The sequence below is a fragment of the Sylvia atricapilla genome, chromosome 1, assembly GCF_009819655.1.
Source record: "Sylvia atricapilla isolate bSylAtr1 chromosome 1, bSylAtr1.pri, whole genome shotgun sequence".
NCBI classification, from domain to species: Eukaryota; Metazoa; Chordata; class Aves; order Passeriformes; family Sylviidae; genus Sylvia; species Sylvia atricapilla.
Window position 1 is genome coordinate 66,253,685 of NC_089140.1, and position 25,098 is coordinate 66,278,782.

The 25,098-nt window shown below is 37.7% G+C and overlaps 1 protein-coding gene across 2 annotated transcripts; it reads left to right on the forward strand.

Annotated features, from left to right (window-relative positions):
- Positions 1-310: 310 nt before the first annotated feature.
- Positions 311-25,098, forward strand: SLC35B3 (solute carrier family 35 member B3). 2 transcript variants are annotated; one of them, XM_066324821.1, is made up of 10 exons: positions 311-502; positions 4,633-4,911; positions 6,177-6,298; positions 8,132-8,286; positions 9,758-9,865; positions 11,931-12,028; positions 14,690-14,782; positions 15,189-15,300; positions 18,262-18,331; positions 19,389-25,098. In XM_066324821.1, the coding sequence occupies exons 2-10, from the start codon at positions 4,711-4,713 to the stop codon at positions 19,537-19,539; spliced, it is 1,110 nt and encodes a 369-aa protein (XP_066180918.1). In that variant the 5' UTR covers positions 311-502; positions 4,633-4,710; the 3' UTR covers positions 19,540-25,098. The 2 variants fall into 2 exon arrangements, with proteins under 2 accessions (XP_066180918.1, XP_066180909.1); XM_066324812.1 differs by lacking the exon at positions 311-502 and adding an exon at positions 513-625.

Below are 25,098 nucleotides of genomic sequence, written 5' to 3' on the forward strand. Positions count from 1 at the left end.
ATTCCAAACCCTCCTGGACGTGTTCCCGTGTCACCTTCTCTAGATCACCCTGCCTTGTCAAGGGGGTTAGACTGGATCTCCAGAGGCCTCGTTCAATCCAACTATTCTGTGATCTCCCCAGTCTCCCCCAGAGACACGCGGGTAACTCCTCAGCAGCCAACTCTGGGAGCCGGGAACGTGACGCGGAGCCGGGAACGCGGAGTCGGGACTCGGCCCCGCCCCTCGGGCCCGGTGGGCGGTCCCTGGCACGAGGCCCCGCCCACAACGCGCGTGGAGCCGGAGGGCGCCGTCCCCGCCCGCCTCAGGCCGGGTAGCGGAACGCCGAGCGAGCGAGCGGCGCTGTGTCGATGCGCTCGCTGCTCGCGCCGACCCCTGGCGCCTCCCGGGCGCCACTTCCGGCGGCGCGGGCCCGCAGCAGGCGGCGATCCCGGCGGGCGGGCGGGACGCGCTGGCGGGGGGCGGCCGGCCGGAGCCGCCGTGCCCCTCCTCGCCCGCCGGACAGGTACGGGGGCGGGGCCGCTCCCCACTCCTTTCCGCCCTCCGTCGGCACGGGGGGTGAGCGGGAAGGAGGCGGGGTCGCTTCCTGCGAAGCGTCGCCCGGCATCGGGGGGCCATGGGCACGACGGTGAGGGGCGCCGGGGGCGGGATGCGGAGCGGGAGGAGGCTGACACGGAGTGTTGGAGCCGGCCCCAGGAGGCGGCGTCCCGCGGCACCCGTGGGCAGCGAGGCGTTCCCTGTCCCGGGGGAAGGCGGGGAATGGCGGCCTGTGGCGGCTGGAGAGCCCGGGACAGCCCTGCCCGGGACAGCTGCGGGGCGCTCGGGAGCGGGCACACCTGATGCAGGCGAGTGGGCAGGAAGGAAGCCTCAGGGATCATGGTGGACACTATTCCCTTCATTCTTTTGCCTCCGGAGCAGGACGGCGGTAGCGTCAAGCGAAGTGTCTGCTCTGGTTTCCCTCAGACGGACTTTGGCGTCCCAGTCACCTGGCGCATCCCTGTTGTGCTGCCAGCCGCTGTCGTGCCGCCGAGCGCTTCTGGCAGAGGCTCCAGAGGATCATGGCCAAGGCCAACGTGGAGTTTGCCTTGTCTGTCTCAAGCGAGCAGTTTTTCTGAGCGTACTGAGACGCTGGTTTCCTCCAAAATTATGGGGTTTACTTATGTTCTTCAGTGTTAAAAAACTTTGGCCAGCCAAGGCTTGAGCTCCTTCGTGGTGGGTCCTTTTTCCATGCCCAGTACAAGCCGTTAACTTTTTGGAGGCCAAAGTAGTTTTGCTTTTCTACTCGTTCATTTGTTTCTGCTTCATGTAGTAATTGCTGTTTTGTGTGGTAGGTACTGATCTGCATGGGACTTCTTTTAAAGGGAAAGAAGCAGAAAGTAATTGATCTAAAGAATCTGTTGTTTACACTTTTACACACAGGAGGAGAAAGAAAAGAGGGAAATTGGTATTTTACACAAATCAAGACAGCTCTTAACTCTTCATAAAACAGATTTTTGCTGTACATTTGTTCAAGACATGAATTAGGTGCTTGAGAAATTTTGATGAGAGTAGTAGGAATAACTGTTTTCGTACTCAGAAAAATAGCAATTTGAGAAGTCGCAGTGAATTTCAGAAGAGCTCTGTCACTGTTGCTAATGAAATTACTCGGTGCAGGCTTTTTCAAATGCATACATACATTTGCAGTTTCTTCAGCTGTTACATAATTTTCCTTGAAGGATGTAGGGAAAAACAATGTATCATAGTTTTATGGCTGGTCATGGGTATGTCTGGAGTGATCAGTTCAGTGTTTCTTACCACTTCTGTCACCACAGGATAATCTGCAAAAAAATTAAGTGGAGAGACTGTAAAACCTGATGGTGCTCCTGAGGAAATATTTTTAATAGGAATAGCTGAAAATCAAAGATTATGTTAATTGTGTGGTTTAATGACAGTAGGCAGCTCAGCACTATGCAGCCACTTGCTCACTTCCCTCACTACTGTCAGAAAAGAGAGGAAAAGAAGAGTAAAAAAAAAATTATGGGTTGAGAGAAATAGTTTTTAAGCAGCAGAGAAAAAAAAAAAAAGGAAAATGAGAAGCAAACCAAAACAGGTGATGTAAAGATGATCACTCCTCCCACAAGTAGATCAGTGTCCAGCCAGTTCCTGAGCAAAAGCTGGGTGACCTCCCTGAACCCTCTCATTTTTTGTTGCTGTCCATGACGCTTTATGGAATATCTCTGGTTAATTCAGGTCATCTGCCAGGTTGTGCCTCATCCCAGCCTGCTGCCCACACCCCAGGCTGTTTGCTGCAGGGATGGGCAGAGGGAAAAAGGGAAGAGGCCTTGATGCTGTGCAAGCTCTCTCAACACTCACTAAAACTCAGTTTTTGGAGTCTTGAGGCACCAAAGACAGTACATGTCCATGTCTTCTTCTGAGCATATGTCATACACTCTTTCCTCTTAGCTGAAAAATGAGGCTCAGGTTGCTCCTGCAGCACTTGTTCCACTGAGAAACTGTGGCATTAACAAATGCTGGGTGCCTATCAAAAGAGGAAAGATATCCTGTTCACTGGACTGGAAGGATCTGAGCTCACATCAAGAAAAACACAAGTTCAGCTGAGATGCCAGCAAGGGATACATTCCAAACTACATGGTTTCCTTCATGGGGATTTGATCTTTGGGCTTGAACTTGGAAGTCCTGACTTTGCATGCAGTTCTTTTGGGGAGAGTAGTAATTCATAATCTGGATCAAGTAGGATAAGCAAGTATCTTCTGCAGGTAGCTCAGTGGTGGGGTGCTATAAACATGGGATTAAAAAGACTGCTTTTTATCATGCCCAATCACAACAGCTGTACACAATGGCTTTTATAAGCTTTATCTTAAAAAAAACAGTTCGGTTGTTCCTTGTTTCATTTTTGGGTTGTTCTAGAATACAGACAGTCTAGAGATGGAAAGGGTAAATTTGTTCATGATCACTTCATACCCACTTGGTCTCATTCTTCTGTCCTTAGAACTGCTTTTTTCTCCTTAGTGGTACTCCATACTTGTGTTGAAAGCAGATCTCTTTTCTTTTCATTGGGGTTTTGTTAGGTTAGACAAGTTATGCTTTCATCTTATTTCAGTTCCTAACATGGGCAGCCTGTTCCTCCATCCCAATAACCCTTATTTGCCACTGTTCTTTCAGTCTTTCTCTAAGGGGGATCAGAACTCTATTATATTGTATGTAAAGGCACTCTGACATTAGTTCTTTTCTGATTTTACTAAAAATAGTCTAAAACTTTATTTTTTTCTTTTTATGGTCACTTCTTGTTGGGATTAGCTAGAAATCCACAGGGGTAAACTTTCCACCTCTCGCTTTTGATCTTCAGCTGAAGAGCTATGAATTTAAGCACAAATAATTATTATGGTCCCTAAACTTGTGTTATACTCCCCAAGATGTTCTTTCAGAACTCTAGGAGGAGTCTTGTTCCAACCTGATAGTAGATCATATGAAAAAGGAAACATAAGCACATTGCAAGCTTTGTACTAATACTTCATTTTTTCAGCTAACCTTAATTTCTAGTATTGTATAATATATTGTATTTACCAGTCTTCTTGCAGACTACATTTATTGCATGATGTAGTGTTAATGTGCTAGGACATTTTCAATTTAAAAACAATGGGGAAAACATTTTTTATACATGTATGATGAGGAGAATTATTTTTGAGCTGGGAAAAACAAATCATTAAACAGTTGGGACAGACATAGTTTGATTACTGTCTGCTCACTGAACTCAATGCTGACCTACACTTAAAAATCTTGGGACAATTGGCTGACCAGTGTGTTTTATCTTCAAAAAAACCCATCAAATACTATATTTACTGTCTGCTGAGCTGGAGAACAGAATTAATTGCATCTCAGTCTACTAAGCTGTTACATTCCTTCTCTAGGCTTCAGTCATCCAGTTTTGCTTTCTGTTACATGTGGAAATAGCTGCATGTGATAAATATTAAAGGGATTGCCATATCATAGACCTCATCAGATAAACAGTCTGATTTTTGAGACTGGCATCTCAATCTGTTCCAACCTTCATGTTCTTTTCTGAAAAACTGTGCAAGAAATAGTGAATAAACATGAAGATGAGGGGATAACTTCTTCCACTGCCATGCTTGTAACTGGTCATAGACTCAAATCTGTCATTTTTAGCAATGTTGTGGACTAGTCTTGTGTTTTGCTGAGATGATGAAGGAAAGTAGGCAGAACCACAGTGCTTCAGTACCAGTCCTTTCACTGTGAGTTGGTCACGGAGATCACTTCTGTCCCAGGCAGTCCCTCCTGTGAGTACATGATAGGACCAGTTAGAGCTGTTGAGAAACTCCAGTTGGTTTTCTGTTGCTGATGCTTTGGGGTTGGTTGGTTGGTTTGTTGCTATTTTGAGTGTAGGAATGAAGTAAAACTGCTTTCATAAAGAGTTAGTGGCCTCTGATGTTAACTTTGGTATTTACAAAGTTAACTGAAGTTAACTTTGGACAAGAAAAGATAAGTAGAATTTGTGAATAAAAACAATTCAACAAAACTCCAAAACCTTTATGTTTTCCCTATGAATGTCAGATTCATTTAGTGGTGGTGTTGGAAGGCTGTATGTTATGTCCCATCTGACTTTAGCATTTCTTTCAGCTTTCAGACAGAAAAGACACAGAAGGAGAAAAGCAGGCAGAAGACAACAATAGCACCGAATGCAGCGAACCAGGAGCCATGGATCTGAAATTCACTTCATCCAGAAAATACATTTCCATCAGTGTACCTTCCAAATCTCAAGCTATGTCTCCCCATATCAAATCAGTAGATGATGTTGTAGTTCTTGGGATGAATCTCAGCAAATTTAGCAAACCTGCTCAGTTTTTCATCTGTGTTTCTGGAGTTTTTTTGTTTTATCTAATCTATGGATATTTACAGGTAAATATTACGAACTTTTGTCTTACGCCAATTCCTCCTACTCTGTTTCTGTTTCAATAGCATAATAATATAGTGTGTATCTTAATATGTATAGATGTTTAAACTAGATGTTTATTGCAGAGTCAGCCTTTCAGTATTCGAGAGCAGCAAGTAGTATGTAATCTAAGTTTCCATTATCGTTCATCTGCCTTAAAGTTTAGATCACTTGGACTTTCATAACTTGATCTTTTACTTCTGTGTGCAAGATACACCAAAGTCTTCATTGATGCTGAAGCCTTTAGATCTCCCTGAGTTCCATGAGTACTGTACAGTTACAGTCATCTTATTTTTTTCTCTGTTCTCAGGACAGAGCTGAAACGTGTACTGTGGTAGTTTATTAAACAGGAGCATAATGTTTATGCCATCTTAGTTAAACATTTACCATTCTGCTAATCTTTTCTCTCTTATCTTGAGCAGCTATGTTTCTGTTCCCTTTTTAAAGTTATTTTTAAATTTATTGAGTATTCTCAGTAAAGCGGTGATTAAAAATCTTGATCATTAAAATTCATGTTTTTAATGCAGTTTTCAAAAGCAGCTGGGCAGTTTGTTAACATAAAGTTGCTTCAAAAGAGTTAAGAGTACATGATCAGTAATTAAAAGCAGAACCTCAAAAAGGCAAATATTAGGTAGCCTTTTGTTTCTATAACTGATACACCTACATAAGTCTTTATGCAGAGTCTGTATTTTTCCATAACAAATTGCTGTGGTTTAAAATATTCCTACAGCATGCAAATTTATGAACTCACAAGTGCTGTTTAATATAGGCACTCAGAATATTAATTGTGTGTTCCTAAGAGCTGAAAATTATCAGTAAGGATGTTTGTTAGAGAAAATTTATATTAAATTTATCCTGTGATATTTATAAAATCTGAATAAAAATGGACTACTGAAGTAAATGAAGTGAAAAGCAGTGGAAAAGCAGGCAGGAAGCCATCAGTATTATGAGATAATTGCTAATGGATCAAATGTATTCCCCTAATGAATTGATTCATTAACTTTAGTGTGTTTACAACAACAGTAAATTTTTTTCTTTCATTTTGGAGAACCTAAATTGTCTTTTCTTTTCAATACTTTGCAAGTTACATATGGCAGATAAATCTAGTTAATAACCAGCATCTGCAAAGGCTAGATTTGCATGTACATGGAGGAAAAAGGTCTGTTGATTTTTTTGTCCATTTAATATTTCGGTGTATGTACATGACTTTGGTGGGTTTTTGTTTTTATAGGAATTGATATTTTCAGTGGAAGGTTTTAAACCTTTTGGTTGGTACCTCACTTTAGTGCAATTTGGATTTTATTCCATTTTTGGACTAATAGAATTGCAGTTGATTCAGGACAAAAGAAGAAGGTATGTGTTTTTCCAAGCATTTTACCCACTGTCCATGAAATTAGAAGTATTTGATACTTATGGTAAATTTAACTTCTGGCTTTTGAATGTGAGTACTGAGAGGCATTGCTAACAGTTCTGTAGATAAAAGAAAGTGAATTTGCTGCATGATGTTAGAGAATATTTTAGAAGCACTGACTTGGATTTTGGACCTGTAAGTAGTTTTGTTGACTCTGTTGTCACTGTCCCACTTACAGACCATATTGTATCCATAAGGTGGCTGATAGAGACTGACTCATGTATGTGTTGCTTGGGATTATCACATCTAGAATAGAGCCAATGCACTTCACAGCACTTGAAGCCATCTGTCAGTGAATATGTTCCTCTAACATGCTTTGCATCTTGGAGAGTGTCAGAGGTCTGCTCTCTGCTTGCCATGTGGCTGAGTGGGTTTGCTTCAAAGGATGCACTGAAGTGTTGTGGTTTTCATTTAAGACAGCACTCATGACAATGCCACAGAACTGTTCTGTGTTTTCACTGCAATTGACCAAGGAGATTTTTGATGTCTTGAATCCCATGGAAATGGGATATATTCTGACTCAGTGTAGCAATTCTGCAGCCTGCTACCCATCTATGGCCTCTGCAAAGTGTTTATTGAGGCACTCTGGAAACTTGGATACAGGCTGTCATGATGTACATGAATTTTAAAGTTGCCTTATATTCTGATTGAACATAACTAATTTTCCTTACCTGCAGTCAGCCTTGGATGATTTTGCATGTAATGGTTTTAGATCATGAAATTCTTATTTTGACAAACAAGGATAAATTATTCCTTTTATTTTAAACACTTATGGCTTATCTTTCAAGTTATCTGACTTTTTGAGTTGCATCAGATAATATTTCACAGTTACCTTATGGGTTACTAGTGTTTATGAGGTTTTATTACCAGTTGGTAATGCTTACAGAGTATGACCCTTCAAGTAAGTTGTGTTGGAATGGTGGATCTGAAATGTATTTTATATTTTACTTTCTATAACCTAGGCATCTTCTTGTAGACATGCAGAAATCTTTATTTCTTAAATTTTACGTTTTTCTTGCATGCCTCAGAGTATGTGTGCATCACATAATGAGTTACGGATAAGACAGGATTGCAGCAAGACAGCTCCTTATGTTCTTAACTATGTTCTGAGTATGCATGAAAAATAGCTGAACATATGCACAGCAGTAACTGTAAAAAAATCACAAAGTGAGCACAAAAGTAACTGTTGGATCATCTGTTGTCAGGTGATAATTTCATCAAACTGTGAACAAAACATCTGAAAATGTTCAACGAGCCTCTCTGTTCATGGTATCTGAATCACTGCTCTCTTAGTTTCATTGAGTTTCATAAAAGAGTGGTCCTTTTTTCAACCTTCTTCATTTTAAAAATGTCAATGTTCACGTGAAAACTTCACCAAAGAAGTTGTCGCAGTGACCTGTGACAGAATCAAGATCCAGGTTATCTCACTATACCAATCTTCCACATTTCCTTTGACAAATAACCTGAAACCTTTGTCTTGCTTCTTGTGTAATTAACATACCTTCTCAGAAGGAGGTTAAAGAGTTATTGCTTGAATATTTTATGAGCCATAAAGTTTTTATTGTCTTGTATTCCTGGTTTTTATTTGCAGTAATTGAAAGAAATGAAATATGAAATCAGACATTTATGTCCTTTTTTAAATTTCTATGAAGGGAAATTCAGTGAGAAAGATGTTGAGGTTGTATTACAAAAGTATTTCTTTACCTGAATTTTCCAAGCTAAATCTGCTCCAGATGAATCTGTAACGCCAAGATTTGTATGTTTATGTTTTCTAGGATTCCTGGCAAAACCTACATGATAATAGCATTTTTGACAGTGGGAACTATGGGTCTGTCAAATACCTCTTTAGGATATCTGAATTATCCTACTCAAGTCATCTTCAAGTGCTGTAAGCTGATTCCAGTTATGATAGGTGGGGTTTTTATACAAGGTAAGTGTTAGTCTTGCTATTAGATGATTTTTTTGAAGTGGTTTCTTTGGGAGGCAGTCATAGATGGTATCCCGTAGTTTTTTCAAATCCGCTGGTAGAATTTTTTACTTAGGAGGAAAATGAGAATTTCTGAAGCATCTTTGGAGAAAATGTACAAATAGGATTAGATCAACAGAAAATATGGGGAAAAACATTCTACAGGTCACTTGCAAAACTTCATTTATACCCAAGCTTTCCTAATTTTTAAGAAGTGTAAGTTTGTTTTCTGAACTAAATCACTTCATAAATGAAACTATTTTAATATTGAAATGGAAAACTTGGAATTGCAAATCTAATATGAGTTGTGAAGGAAATCCCTACTCTTGTTTGAAAATATTAATTCCTAAATTTTGATTGACTGATCAATCAGGTAACACCTGATTTTCCATGTCTTTGGCTAGCCCTAAAGTTATAGTGCATATTTCAAGAAGAGAAAATGGAATTTGGAGAAAAACTGGTAAAGGTTATAGTTATGTGAATAAATATACTTCACTGTTTCTGGATTTAGGAGACTTTATTATCTTATAAAAGTTTCTGTTCAGTAAACAAAAATTTAGTCAGTAAAGGTTCACATAGACAAGTATTATGAAATGAAATCTAGAATGCTGGATTTCTGTTTCTGTAGGAAATTCTGGCCTTCTGGTTGAAAACAGCTGAATTTTCAGAGATTTCAGCTTTATATTTGTATACATACATGCCTACACAGTATTTACCTTTTTTTAGGAGTAATTTTTTATAATTTTAATGCAAAGTGACTGGTATTTCCCTAAAGCTTTGTGTAACTTTTTATTGTGTTGTAGTGTTGTAGTCTCTGGAGCTATTTTTTTTTAATATTATCGTTAAAAAGATTCAGTTCACCAGAGTTCCCTTGGAAGCTTATGTTCAAAGTTCAGCTTCTGAGCAAAGAATATCTTATTTCAAACAAAATATACTAACTCCTGCTTTTTCATGTCCTTACTTTCTTTTTCCATTCCCCTCCAAAATCTGTCTCTCCCAAACTATGACACAGCGTAGGGTTCTCAGAGTACCAGAGTTTTCTGTTAGTGTTTGGAATTGACTTCTTTCTGATGAATAAAGGCAGCTGAAGTGTCTTGTATGAAGGAAAAGTATTAAGAAACATCTAAGGTATCCTGAGGTTGCTAAGAGAATGCTTTGTCAGGGAGAATGTGCTTTGTGTCAGTGCTGTAACTGTTGACTCAAACCAAAGCTGATCACAAGAATCAGGTATTTCCCATTAGGGTCCTTCCCTGTAGCAGGAATTTCTGTTGTAGAAGAAACTAGGTCTGATTGTGAAAGACCAGAGCATTGTCTTCTGTTTAGGTAGAAGAATGACATTGGAACAAAGTTTCCTTTGTCTTCTAGTCTGTTAAACAAGATAAACATGAAATTTTGAGAGTGCTAACAGTCCATTCTTGCTGTTTGTATTTTGTAGGAAAACGTTACAATATTGTCGATGTGTCTGCTGCCCTGTGTATGAGCCTGGGATTAATATGGTTTACTTTAGCTGACAGCACAGTTGCACCAAACTTCAACCTGACAGGTAAAGACATACTATGTTTTAGAGTTTAAGAAAATGCTTGGGTTTTCCTACAATAAGCATTCCAGAGAAGTTCTGAGTTCTTGTTGGAGTGCCTTCAGGTATGCTACTGAAAATGCAAGTTTTATTGTAGCTTTGCTCTAGCAGAGCTCTCTCTGTGGCAGAGGAGACCTTTATTCAAAAGGTAAGGTCTTAGGTTCCTAAAACTTCTGAAAACTGCATCCTTTTGCTTGAAATGTCTCATGTATTCTCAAGACTTGCCCTAGTACATATATATTAAAATAAATATGAAAAAATTAATTGGAATATTTTAAAACTTAAAAAGATTAGTTGACTTTTCTACTTAAATTTTTAAGTATTTTTCCATTTCGGAACCATTTACTTTATATAAACTGATGATCTTAGTCAGATTTGCAGTAGTTTTTAGGTGGAGTACTCACATTACCTTTTAATACTGTCTAAAATCAGAAGCAAAGCAAGGATTTTAACTTGCTTGGATTTAAAAACTTGGTTGAATTTCTTTCTCAAATGACAAAAAATAACTGAATTCCTGAGTTCATTCCAATGATTTGTGTAGAACTATTTCCATGCAGATTCCTTTCAGAACTGCTTTAGGTCCAGTTTTTCCACCTGTTTTTACTCACGCATTACATCCAATACAACACTGCTGGTCTCATCCATGGCTTTGCTGCTGCTGCTTCTGCTCAGCACTGCCACAATGTGTGGAACAATTCTCCTCACACTCCAAACTCTGTAATGGGTATAAGATTAACTTATTTCCTGTCCCCACATTTCTCCTCTTCATGTGCAGTGGTGCTTCAGGTTCCAGGTAAGCTTTTCATCTCAGTCCAGTGCTGAACCATGCTTTTGTCCACTGATGTCCCTGGGCCATTAAGCACATCTGGAATGTGAATTATGACGAAGAATGCCCATGGAGACCTGCATCCATCACATTACAGAGTGAAATTGCTCAGCTGGAGCTGTTATTATAGCTTTGGATGAGAGCTGAATCCATGCAGATGGGATATCTATATTTTTAGCATTACCAATATTATTCATGTTATCATGTCTTTTCCATTGAGTTATACCTTTTCCAGTGCCTGATAATTTTAAATAATGAAGACACCTGAAAAGTCTAGCCATGGAAAGGAAATGGTTCCCAAACTAAAAAAAAACTACTGGTTTAGGAGTTCTTGCAAAGAAAATACCACCTTAAACTTCATGGGCCTTAAAAATGTTAAATGCTCCACCTCTGACTGTAAGAATATAGGATTAAGAAAATAAAACACTGCTTGTTTCTAGTCTTCTAATTTCTTCCCTGACACGATCTTTTAAGGAACCAAGACTAGAGCAGGTTTTGATTTGCGTTTTGATGATTAGTGTCTTCTGTAATGTTGTATACTTAGAAAAAGTGGGATTTCAACCTGTGTTCATCATTAAATACAACAGTCATGAAAGTTCGTAGTTTGAGCAATGAGCTGTGTTACTGACATGGCTGGAGTGACCAGGTTTTTGTTATCAGAAAGCTGATTACAGTAATGACTGTGTAGTGACTTCATTGTGAGCATGAGTGGTAACCTAAAACCACGGGGTTTCTACCTGAACAACAGTGGTTTTTTAAGTTAATTTTTCAGTAATGAAAGATTTCTACTGTCAATCCTCTTGCATTTGTTTTACTGTTACATCTAACATTTCTATTTGCCTTTGTCAGGAAAAAAAATAATGTGAGATTAACTAATCAAAGAGTATTTTCTCTGGTTATTTATAGTCATTAACTAACTGGAACTGCTGTTGCTCTTATTACCACAAAAACTATGGCTGACTTCTTTATAGCAATGTCCAGATGTTGCCATCAAGCTTAGAGACACACACACAGTGCTCAGGGCTTAGTTGGTGGAGGGAGAGTGGAGGTAGGCACTGCTTTGTACTGGTATCTTGAAATATTTTTGTTGACTTCTAGAATATATTATTGGGGAGAGGTGGTTATTATTTTTCTATTCCTTGGATTTTCTGTCACCATTTTGCTGGTGAATATTCTGAAGAGATGTTTGTTTGTTTGTTTTAATAGGTGTGATCCTAATATCCCTTGCCCTCTGCGCAGATGCAGTTATAGGAAATGTACAGGAAAAGGCTATGAAGTTGCACAATGGTTCTAATTCAGAAATGGTAAATACCACATTTGCAATTTTAAAAGAGCATGTTTTATCATAGGCAAGGCCTATATTGACAAAGCATGGGACTTAATGTGCTTTTCTCTTGCTTATGACAGGGAAAGCTCTTGGTGTACTGTTTTGGGGGTTTCATGTTTGTCTGAGGACTTCTGCTGATTTTTCTGTTTCATTTTCTAACCTTTCAAGGGTGCTGCTTTCTGTGTGTAGCTTCAAATGTATATTGCAGCTACAGAAACTCATTTCTGTCAACAATTCCTTTGTCTGCTCTGCAGGCCTGAGATGAGTGTACTGGTTTTTTGTATGATCGCATACTTAATCTCTGAAAAATGCACACTGTTCTGGTATAGTTGAGCATGTGTTACATGGAACGTGTTGCTTTTCTTACTTGCTATACTTTGCTTTCTGGAGTGTGCTAGTACTTGGGAGGCAGAGTTTTTTAAATCTTTCAAAATCTGTAAAATTCTGGGTGAATATTTTTGTTCCTGATTCAGTGAAATGCATAATTTTGAAAATGTCTTGCTCCATATTTTTTATATACTTACTTGGAATGCGGATTATCTGTTCATATGGTCTGAGGTTAATTTTCTTTTTAGACAAAACTTGAATTTGGTGTATTTTTCTCTGAAGTTGAGTAAGTACAAGTAAAGTTTTTACTATACAAAGCATGATATGAATATGCCACAGGTAAAAATTAGTGAAATTTATTTTCTATATTTGGCGTGTATTTGACATTTAACTAGAAAAATCTAGTTTCTCATAAGAATAGCTTCATAAATGGAGAAAAAGTTAGAAGGAATCTTCATTTAAGGCCAGAAGTGATTTAGGATGGCTCAAGAAGTTTGAGCTACAAGTTTCTGGAATGTGGAAGACTATATACCTGAAAGTGTCCCTGTGTTCTTGTTTCTATTCTTTTGCGTTTTCTTAGTGCTCACTGTTGACTGCTGCTGAGGGCGGAGATTTAGCTGCATGATCTGGTGCAGCCTTCTATACCTGTCATTTCCAAAATTCAAGCTAAAGTGCAATCTGTTGCTGTTTTCTTGCCCACTTAGTGTGTGACAGTTGTTGCTGTGTTACCTACAAAATTCCTGCTCTCTCCAGGACTTTGCTTTTCATTCTGCATTAGTCTGACAAATGTTGATCCTCATACTGTATGCTCTTACTACTTGTAGAGTGTAGTGGTTTAGAATATAAAGGGTTTGTTTATGGTTTAGACATTAAACTTCAGGATTTTGTTCAGAGAATTCAGTGTAGAATTACAAGCAGAATTTTGGAAATTATTTTTTATGCTTGCAGCTGTGGGTAAATATTGAATCTGAATTGGAGATTATGTTTAATAGACAGTGATCTGGAAAGAAAATTGAATAATAAAGAAACAAAGAAACCTGTCGTCCACAGGATCTCTCTTACTCTGTCAGATTTGGCAATTGCTCTGGATTTAAACAACTGTAGAATGGGGAAAGATGTCTTGTGACTGAAATAGCTGTTTTGGAAGGTTATACCTGATTTTTGCCTTATGTGTCATTCTGTGGAAGTGACATGTGTTACACTGCCTAACAAGGAAATAGGAATGTGATGCTTATTCCTGGTTGGGAAAAGTGAAGTCCTTGGGTATACTTAGGGAGACAACTGGATGCAGAGACAAGTGAAAAAGTAGGGAACTGACTTCTGTGTGTATAAACAGTGTCAAGTAAAAGCCTTGAGGATCAAGTCATTGGTTTTTAAGTGTTTGAAAGCAGGTCTGCTCTTTAAATGTGTATTCATCCTTCTTTTTTCTAGAGCAGTAATAAAAGTGTTCTGTTGTCTTGTGCAATTTCTATCAATTTTTAATAGATTTTTCCCAGTAACTGTGATATTACAGCAACACGTGGAGTTTTGAAAGCATAGTAGATCAGCATGTTCTAGGCAGCATTATGTAGAATAGTTCTGTTGACTCATTCTGTTTTACAAGAAAAGGCTATTAAATATCCAAACAGCTGAATGCCTCCAGCTGCATGGGAGGATGGATGGATGGACAGTTCCAGTTTCTACTTCTGTTGGCTTAACATGAGAAAGGATAGATGAAGATTGTTTTGTTGCTCAGTGCAACTGAGTAAAGGTGCAGACAAAATAAAAAGCTTACCTGTTTCCTGAGTGTTCTGAGCTCTGAGCTGGCCATATTTGAGACTCCTGTATGCCACAGTCATCGTGCCTGTGTGCCATGCGTGTGAACTGAAGTGACACTTCTGGTAGTCCATGGTGATTGTGTGCTACCCTTTGCACATTTAATGTAATACAGATCTTTACTGTGCTTGATAAGTAGCAGATAATGAAGGATGTGTTACATGTTCTTCAGACTATCAAATTGCATAGTTGTGGGAAGTCTTTAGGCTGTGAAATCCTGAACTTGAAGGATTTACTATGGTTGACACCTCAGGATATTATTAACTGACTTGCTTTCCAAACTTCCTTTCTGTTGTAGGTAGGAAGAATATGTCTAACACTTATTGTTGACTTTCTGCTGTACATCAGCTGTTCTATAAATGCTAGTAAAAATATCATCAAACGCTGCAAATTCAGCTCTGAGAAGCATATTTATAGGGCCAAGCATCTGAAAACATTTCATTTTGTCCTTTTGTATAGTATCATCTAGTAATTATTTTCTCTTACACTATTCTAGGTTTTGTATTCCTATTCGATAGGTTTTGTGTATATTTTATTTGGATTAACATGCACTAGTGGATTAAGCCCTGCAGTAACATTTTGCTCAAAGGTAGGTGTAAAGATTTCCCTTTTTCTATGAAGAACCTCATTGGAAAACCTTGCTCTGTATGATTTAGAAAATCTCATCATTTCTCTCTCTAAAGTTCTGTTTTCATCATGTAAACAGGTTAACTTGTATAATTCATACAGTAAGCAAGTTTTTCCAGTCTTTGATGTATAAGATGGGGTAATGTTTTAAAAAGCAACAAAATCACCGGACCAGACTTATGAGCTTATAATTTCATTATTATTTTTCCATTATTTAACTAAAATTAAATAAGGATTTTTGCATGAATGCATTGTTGAACAGCTTATTATTGCTCAAGCAGTTGATTAAAGTCTGTAGTTTTATGTCATTTTGCAATACCTCAGGGTTTGTTTTACATTTTCTTAACCAGCTTTTTTTATTGTTGCAGCATCCAGTTCAGACTTATGGTTATGCATTCCTTTTCTCCCTGACTGGGTATTTTGGCATATCCTTTGTTCTAGCTTTGATTAAAATCTTTGGTGCCCTTCTCGCTGTAACAGGTATGAACAAATGATATTTTTATTGCCTTTGTATAAAAACAAAGTAATCCTAGTCTATTGTTCACGACAGAGCCTTTGAGAATTGTTCTTACTCTGACTTTTTTTCTGTTCTTTGTGCTGACTGATTTATGTAGCATGGATCTTCACATGGTAGATAAAAAAATATATTTGAGAGCTTCCTGATTCTTTTTGTGCCACAGTTTCAACCGTGAAGAGCCAGTTAAATAAACTTGTGCATCTAGTCCGTGCTATGTTTTAGTGCAGAAACAAACACTTCTGAATGGAGGAGTTGAAATTGAATCACAGAATCATCTGGGTTGAAAGGAACTTGAAAGATCATCTAGTTCCACCTCCCCTCCTATTGACAGGGACACTTTCCACTAGACCAGTTTGCTCAAAAGCCCCATCCATCCTGGCCTTGAACACTTCCAGGGATAAGGCAGACACAGTTTTTCTGGACAATCTGTATCTCAGCTCTCTGACAGTATGAGTTTCTTCCTAATATCTAATCTGAAGCAACCCTTTGTCGGTTTAAAGTCACTGCCCCTTGTCCTTGTCACTACATGCCCTTGTATGAGTCCCTCTCCAGCTCTCATGTAGGCCCCCTTTAGGTACTGTGACGTGCTATAGGATCTCCCCAGAACCTTCTATTCCCCAGACTGAACAACCCCAAGTTTCTCAGCCTATCTTCATAGGAAAATACAGAAAGGAAAAGACTTGCATCATTTAAAATGTAGAAGAAAAAGTAAGGATATTCTAGAAAGGCATAGTAGGCAGTGACATTGTTTCTAAGCACATCATGAAACCACAAACATTAGTCACAAGGGCCTGGTCGGGGGGGAAGGTGTAGCAGAATGTCATGTAGCTACTTGCCTTTCTTCTTCCCCTAAAAGACACCCGGGTTTCTGTCAGGTAACGCTCTACTTCATTCACAGTAGTGGAGGGGAAAATACATTGTTGTTCTCTGACCTGAGGGTTTCATGCTCTGATTTCCTATCAGTTATTTTCTCTGCAGCATACCTGTTTCATATTTGCTTTTAACTAAGTTCAGTAGCTCTCCTGACTGGAAATTGACCCAGATGAGAGGGTTGTTTCATGTATTAAAATACTTCTAAAAAAAAAAAAAAAAGTCTCACTGTACTAAAAAAGTTTTAAAATGCTGTAAATAGTAAACCTTTCCCCAGTTTTCTTATGGCTGACCTTGACAATTCTAGCACTTCAGCCCTTTCTGTCTTGCCTGTAGCAATATGAAAATGTTTATTGTGCCTTGGAAGAACACCACATTCATTACTGTCCCTCCCACCTCCCCCCATCCACCCTCCCCCTTCTTGAGGGGAGTGGGGTGAAAGAGTTTAATGAAAATTGTATTTCTATTAGCAGAATGAGAAATTATCAGACTTAATTGGGAAAAAGAAGAAAAGGCACTTAATTTAGAAGGAAATGGTTACATAAATATTTTAATTAATAACTGATTTGAAAGAGCAGAAATAATTGTAATTAGAAAAACTGAAGTAATTTAACCATTTTTTAAATTATTCATTTGTAAACTGTTTTCTAATTAAAACTCAATTTTCTTTTCCATTCTCCTTTAATTTTTCATGTAGTAGAAAATCATTTTATTTAATGTACATAAATTTCTTAAAATGTAGAAAGAATATTATTACTAAAAAGTTGGAGTTGGGGCAGATAGTGAAGCAGTAGTGAAGGATGTTTCTTCTACTATAAAACACTCTCAAGTGAATATTTGTCTGTGGGGTAGAGTTGGGAGGAATGAAACTTGTTTTTGTAGCTAAAGCACTGTGAAGGTACATTAGTAGTCAGTGGTTCCTTTTGCCAGTGTGTTGCAGTAAGACTAATCTGGATGTAGTTACACAAATATGACTTTCTGGTTTGGTATAGTAAAAGGACCTTCATGGTAAGCAAAATAATTTCTGATAATAAAAACTATATTCTTTAGGTGCAAACCTACTGCACCTTGTACTGGGGTCTTTCTCAAGTGAGAACTCTGTACCATCATATAGAATAACACTTTCTCAGGCCCTTGTTGGAGTTCAGGACATAGCCTCCGTAGCTAAACATGTGTGCCTGGCTGCATTGTTACTTGGTTTTTAAACATTTTCTACAACTTTCACTCGTTTATTGATTTTGTTTCGGTGATAAACCACATAGGTTTCTTCGTACACGATTTACTAGTAATGCTTTATCATTGTTCATTGCAGATAGCACTGAAATTGTTCAAATAATTGTTGGAGCTATAGTTAATTTCAGAATAATCAAAGAGTTTTCTCTGTTTTGGAAACAGGATTGTGTTCTCCACTCTTCTTACTACCTTGATTCTTTTTAGTGAACAGATCACATGTAGAAGAATGTCTCTTGGTGATTTAGAGGAAAACTTCCTAATGCAATCATTGAAGTCAGACATCCTTGGTCTCTTAGGCTTCTAAGCAAAATTGTAATTCCCTGCACTGTTAGGAAAATTTTTAGTAATTTCAAAAGAATGATGAGAGCAAAATCCCATTCTACTCAAAAATAGAGCCCAAAACACCATGGAGTTGTAATAACATGAGGAAGAAATGGCAAGATACTTGACCTTTGGTCTTTGGTCTACATCCAAGCTTTAACAGATGAGTTTATATCACAAGTTACTTGCATGTTGCTCTCAGAGACTGTGGATTGATTAGCATAAAGTTATTAAAGAGTAAGTCTTGTTCTGGAAATTTCCTTGCTGCAGGTAGCGTGGCTGGAGATGGTACTACTGACACAGTGTACTTGTTTTCAAAAATCAAATGGTTCCAGTGCTGGTTTGTGCTGCGCTGGTGCGTCTGCATTCTGTGTTTGCACCAAGGGTGTGATCACCATTTTAGTGAGACAATTATTTTATGAGGTTACCTGCTAAGCCTGTGTTATGTTCTTTTGTTGTTAATTGATTCTAAATAGGTTAATACTTGTTTTCCTCTGCAGTAACAACAGGAAGAAAAGCAATGACCATTGTGCTTTCTTTTTTGTTCTTTGCAAAGCCATTCACGTTACAGTAAGTATTTATAGCTCTTAGTGGTTTATGAAGTATTTTATAAAAAACTATGTTCTTCCTCATGGAAATATAACACTAATCATATTCAGGGTTTAATGCTTGTTTTTTCATATCTTCTACAAATGTGGACAATCTACTGTAAATATTGACTGTCTTGTTGATGCAGGTCATGAGAGAAAAGAGTTTACATTTTTCTAAAGGTCTGAAAGGCAACAAAGAAAATTTATGGAAAACCTTACATAATATTTAGTGTTTATGATATATAACAAATTGTTTGGATATTGTCTCTGTGGTGGAAAATTTGGCTACAGGAAGGAATTTTCTCCATTATGGTATTGTTCCTGCTTTTATAAGATCAGATCTGAATTCTTAGCTAGCCCATTTAAATAACAGTATTATCTTGATATATTAAATTGCTAAATGTTTGAGCTTGGGCTTAGTCTCTTTTTTTAAATTTGAAGAAAGAGCTTACATTGAAAAATGCGACTAAGTTGCTACTTTGATTATAATTTCTTCAGGTTTGAAACAACATAAAATTCTAATTTATTTCTATATACAAATTAATTTAAGAAAAAAGTTTGCAGGCTAATCCCAAATGTAATTTACCTGAGCTAAAAATATTGAGGCTCAAAAGAATGGAGAGCTGAAACAAAAAAGTGCCTACATTGGGAAGTATCATAAGGCACTGAGTGAGAAAACATTTTGGACCAGTAAAAAACAGTATAGCTCTAATAACCATAGGAAGGAAAAACATACTAAAACCCCTCAGGATTATTTTATTCATGTGAGAAAGAACAGATACTGCTTAATTATTATTTAACTTAAAAATGCACTTTAATAAGCTCTCCAGCCTGGACAGGAAAAAAGAAAGGTGGAAGAACAGTAATAATAAAGATTTGGGGAAATTCTATCTCAGAGCCCACTGATTTTTGGGAGATTTTTCTTCACCTCTTCTCTTCTTAATGTGAGGATTGTTTAATCCACAAATACTGGTATGTAATTGCTACAGATAAAGTGCTAATAGTTACTTTTTTCCCCTCCTCTGCCTCCCCTCTAGGTACGTGTGGTCAGGCTTACTGGTTGTCCTTGGTATATTTCTTAATGTTTACAGTAAGAATATGGACAAAATCAAACTGCCTTCACTGCTTGGTCTTTGGAAAAAAAGTGTGGAAGAAAGAAAATCAAGGACGTTGTCACAAACTGTATAGACGGTGCTTGATGCCTTGTCTACAGTTTGACTCACTGTTTTATTGGAACAGTCTTCAACTGATCCACTTTCCAAAGGGAATGTTATTAAAACCAAAGGAGCTGAAGGCATATTGTCTGCTTGCAGATTGCTATAAATGCACACTTTTGTGAGCCCTTTCTTCAGAGCACTTGAATCATCACAGATGGTGTTGTAGGCCATTGTCAGACGGTTTTATCAGCAATGAAGGACAGCAGCTCCTGGCAAACTGCTGAGAAGCTGCACCCAAGTGGGACACTTTAGAAGACTAGTTTGGGCATTTTAATAATATTGGCCATGTGGCTGATCTGAGATTATTGGTTCTTTGTTAATTGTTTAAGTGGGGTAATTTAAATGTAATACTGTATTAATCGCCAACTGGTTGACCAAATTGTGAATTTAAAGGTGGAAGGTTTAGAATACAGTATGTTGTCACTCTTTTACATTTTAAATAAAAATGTTGGGGTTTTTTTAAGTTATTGTTTAGATCATCACAGAACTTGATATTTATTGTAATAATTGAAATCTGTATGGAAATGCTAGTGTTACTCTTTTTGAGTATTGCTTGTAAGTAACAAAACTGAAATTGAGTTTGTGCAGTCAACACTCATCCTTTTGCTAGGAAGAAATGGGCTTTTAGGCCTGAATGAGGTGAGATTAAAACAGTGGTGTAAAAAATTTATTTGCTTAATCTGTGGTGAGATATAGAATTTTTAGTGGCCTATGGCTGTCTCTATCATAGTGGTATAAAGAGACGTGGAAGTTCTCCTCAAATTCATATCATCAAGTCAAAATTCTTTCAGTTTGAATATTGGAGTAAATAGTAACAGCTTCAGCTAATGTGATTGGAATATGTATTGTGTCAGTCTGTGTGGTCTTCTGATGAAGTTAAGAGGATTAGGGTACAGATTACGATTTTCTTTCTTCCGTGATAGGAGAAGACAATGTGCTACCAGTCTGTCTTTTTCATCATGAATTTAGGAAGGCTAAGTCCATTTATCTCTCTTTCATAGTCAACTTGCTTTTGAATCACTTGCCATCTCTTTCATTTTATATATTTAACAACAGCACTTTAAAAATACTAATCACCTTACAAATCATTGTTCTTATGTGGTCATGGATTTTTTTGTTGTTTTGTCCCTTAGATGCATCTTGGTGTGTGTTCTTTCAACTTAGACAAAAGTTAATAGGATAGTAGAAATATATAGTCAGAAAGAGCATACAAAGAATTAAAATATCTCACAGGATGGCCTTCTGTCAAAAATACTAGTTGATGAAAGTATTCAAGATGTACAAAATGTTTTTCAGACACTTAGGAAGAATTGCTGTTCAAAGGAGCTTGTAATCAAAGCACAGATACAAAATGTGCCTTAAATTTTTCTTACAGATTTGGTAGCTCACATCTGCCATATTCAGTATGTTATGGAGTAGAGCATGGGATAACAGCCGTCTGAACACCATGGGATGAGCAGGAGAAGAGCTGTGCTGACATAACTGCACTGTTCCCAGCACTGACACTTCTCTGGGGTGTCAGCAAAGCGTCTCGAACACATACAAACTCACTGGTGCCAAGTCAGGAAAATCTATTGCATGGCGCAGTTTTGGCTTTTAAATTCCAAGCTGCTGCTCCATCAATTACGTCCTGGATGAGGTAGAGAGGTGAGAATTTGATGAACAGATACAACTTGAGAGAGAGAGATGGCCTGCCATGGCTGTCTATTTTCATGTTGCAGGCAAAGTTTTATGGTAAGGTGTGATAAAGCATTCCAGTTTCAAATTTGATACAAGAATGCATTTGACCAAGTCAAGGGGATTGATACACTTCTTTCCCTGTTGTATTTATCAACTCTTACATTCCCTTGCATTCTTTTCACTAAATTAAGTTGGTACTTCCAGCAAGGTTAAAAAAATTTTAGTCCTAGTTCTGCCATCTGTAAACTCTGCCTGTTGCTAAACTTTATTAACCTTCAGGAAAACAAATTATGTGAAAGCTACAATATATGCAGAAAGTCTTAGTAAATGTAATTCATTTGGCATCTGTTTTATTTAAATAGATGAAGTCACTCACAAAGTTTCTGACTAGAAATCAAATGTAGTATGTATGTTTCAGAACTGTTTATATAATCCAGTTTTGTCTCTATTGCCTCTCTTTGGAGAGAATAGTAATCACAATAATTCATTTTTTAATTTATTTTCTGTTGTGTACATGACTGAGTTAATGAGCTATCATTAGGTGAAATTTTGTTTTCTTTTTTTAATAATTTTCTTAACTGTAGAAGTGTATGTTTTGTTTTACTGATGTACTTTAAAATTATTTTTATATGCAAATGAATATTGTAGGTTTGCTGTTAATAGCATAGATTTAAGAGTCAGCTCTTTATTTTCATAGGTGTGAGTCTAGTACTTGCCAATCAACAATATGTAAGTGTGTTAAAGAAAATGCACACACAAGTTCATAGTTTGCCACATATCATGGTCTGTGCAGTTTCATGCCTTCACTAAGAAAATCTTAATTTCAGTGAACTGCTCTTTGTGGTGTGGGGTTTTTTAAATAAGATTCATAGTGCATGCAAGTTAGAAAACCTTACAAACTTGGAGGTGTTCTTACTACAAAATTTTGGGGTTGAGTCCTATGTACTGTATATGTATGTTGGTTTTGTATTGTCTATGAAATATGGATAAGGGCTTGTCCACAAAGTAACTGTAAATTATTTATTTTTTTGTGTAAGAGCACTTATGTTGGGATGTTGGTTAACCCCTCCCAATGTTGAAGGCTGGTCATACTAACTCTACTGCATTTTATACTTATTGTCTCCTGGGCTCTGCAGTAGGCATGGTGAAACTATGGGAAAAAAACAGTCAATTCTCTCACCAGAAAATTTGTTAAACATAATGTGAATTAGTTGCTTCTCATTCTTCTGCTACACATTTTTTTCCTCTCTATAAAAAAAGTCTATGATGTAGAAATTAGTTATAACAGCATTGAAATTCTCAGTAAAATTTAAGTCTGACCAGGATCTCAGTCAATGTCAGCAATCTACCTCTGTGATACCTGCTTCTGCCTCCTTTGGAAAGCTGAGGAGCTCTGTTTCCCTAAATCAGCATGCTTTTGCAGTTGCTTTCATATTACATTTTTGCATTTGTCTGGCACACTTCGGTAATGAAGTAATTGACTCTGCTGTGGATTTCTTCAGTATTTCAGTATGTCATTATCATCAGAACTGCTGATTACACAGGTACCTGTGTGAATACAAGTGTGGAAGAACTGATGCCCTGCCCTCCAAACCTACAGTGTTTCCTCATCCTGCATCAAATTGATTTTCTTAATCTTGTTTTACTACTCCTATTCTTTGAACTTACCAAATGTTTTAAGCTAAAGCTTAGGCTTTATGTCATTCCTACTTGTGTTCCTTATTTCCTTTGTCTTTCTTCCTCTTGGATGTGAACTCCTTTTTCAACATGCTCTGTTTATGCACTGTGAATTGTTTCAAGTTTGTATTCTTGCATTTAAGGGCTTACGTCACACTGTTGCAGGTTGGTCACATTTCAGATTTTCTGTTTCATACCATTTATAACCATCTGGATGATTATCTTAAATCCCTTTTTCTCCATGAAAAAATCTTGCATACTTCTCATTATTTTTGGAAAGGTCTTGATGAGTGCACATATGAGTTAACTCCTTGACCTCATTCCATCTTCCAAGAAAATCTCTTCTCCCTTGCCTGCCTGTGAGAACTAGAGGAAGAGGAAATAAATTTTTCGAAGTGCTCTTTTTTTTTCTTTAATAAGTGCCTTCTCACTAACCTGGTGTGTCTTAATTGTTTCTTTTCTTTCTGTCTCCCATGCTCCCAGGCACAAACAAGCCCCTCTCTCATGTTTGACTGCTGCTTGTTCAGTCATGGAAACTTTTTGAGTTGTTTACTGTTCTGAAAAGAGGTATAAAATTGCATGTATACTCTGGAGGGCAGAAAATAATAAGTAAACTTCACAAGTTAAGGAAGTAATTAAATGGATTAATACTTTTTTCTGGAGGGATTTTATTTATGGTTTAGTTAATAGCTCAAAATTAGTGGAAGGGGTTTTCTTTTACATTTTACCTGTTTAAAAGTCTTTGTATTAATTTTAATATTTAATATAAAACTCCTGACTGTTCAGACAGTTTATAGAGATTAATTTCAGTCTTGCCTATCAGGCAGAAAAGCCCTATCTCCATTTCAGAGATGTAGCATAAATGATATCTTGCCCAAAGTTGCCTTGGTAAGTCTGTGATGAGCAAGGAATAGATGTTAATACCCTCACTTATTCAGTGCCCCAAGTCCAGCAGAGCCCATCTATACTTTAAGGAAATGGTATCAATGTAAGCCCAGTTTTACTCTCAGCATTAGAGATGTAAAATTGTTTCTGTTCCTTGTCCTGTACAAGTGTAATTTAAAGGGAAAATAAGACAGCCATAAAAAAGCTTTTCTGCATTTTATTTGCAGCTTTTTTGCATTGTTATTTTCTTGTTGATTTGTTCTGTTTTCTGTGAGCGCTGCTGTAAAAGCAAGACACGCGCAGTAGCAGTTTTTGGAGAAGTGCAATATCCTTCACTTTAAGGTGACTGGTTCACCTTGCTACTAGTCAAAAGCTGCTGCCATGGGAAAACTGTGAGGAATTGTTATCACATGAGGAATTAAGCATAATGATGTCTTGTCGGGTCTGTATCAGTTTGCCATTCGCTTGTAGAGAAGCAGAGACTATTGCAATAAAGAGCATTCATGCACAAATAGTCAGCTTAGAATATGTGGCTGACTTAACACTTCTCTACACCTGGATTGGGCTGTTGTGCTGCTTTTCGAGGTGCTTTTCTCTGCTTTTGGTTATTTCTATGTTTTCTTTGTTAGATTTCTCAGTTTTATGCTTCCTCTTCTTCTTTTTCCTTTTTTTTTTTTTTTATTACTTATATTTTAAGTGTGAAGTTTTATTTTGTAATTTTTATTACACCTGTAGTGCTGTGTCCAGTTCTGGGCTCTCTTGCACAAGAGAAAAATGGGGCTAGAGGAGGGAGGCCAGCAAAGTGACATGAAGATGATGGACTCGACCATCAGGAAAGGCTGAGAGAGCTGGAATTTTTCATCCTGAAGAAGAGAAGGCTGGGGGGAATTCCATCAATGTGTATTGACACTGAAGGGAGGGTACAAAGATGGGGGAGCCAGGCTCATGTCAGCAAAGCTCAGCACTGGGGCAGTGGGCACACACTGAAACACAGGAGCTTCTCAATGGACTAAATAATTTCTTGCTGTCAAGGTGATGGAGCACTGGCCTGGATTGCTCAGAGAGGTTGAGAAGTCTCCATCATTGGATATATTCAAAAACTGTCTGGATATGGTCCTGGGCAGGAGGCTGTGGGTGGCTTTTTGCATTGAGCAGGGGAGGCTAGGTTATGTGACCTCCAAAGGTGCTTTCCAATGCCAGTCACTCTGTGATCTTAAGTCTTGCTGTCTTTGTCTATCTTCCACTTTTTTTCCTGTTTACAAACTGTTAATAAATGCATTTAAAATTA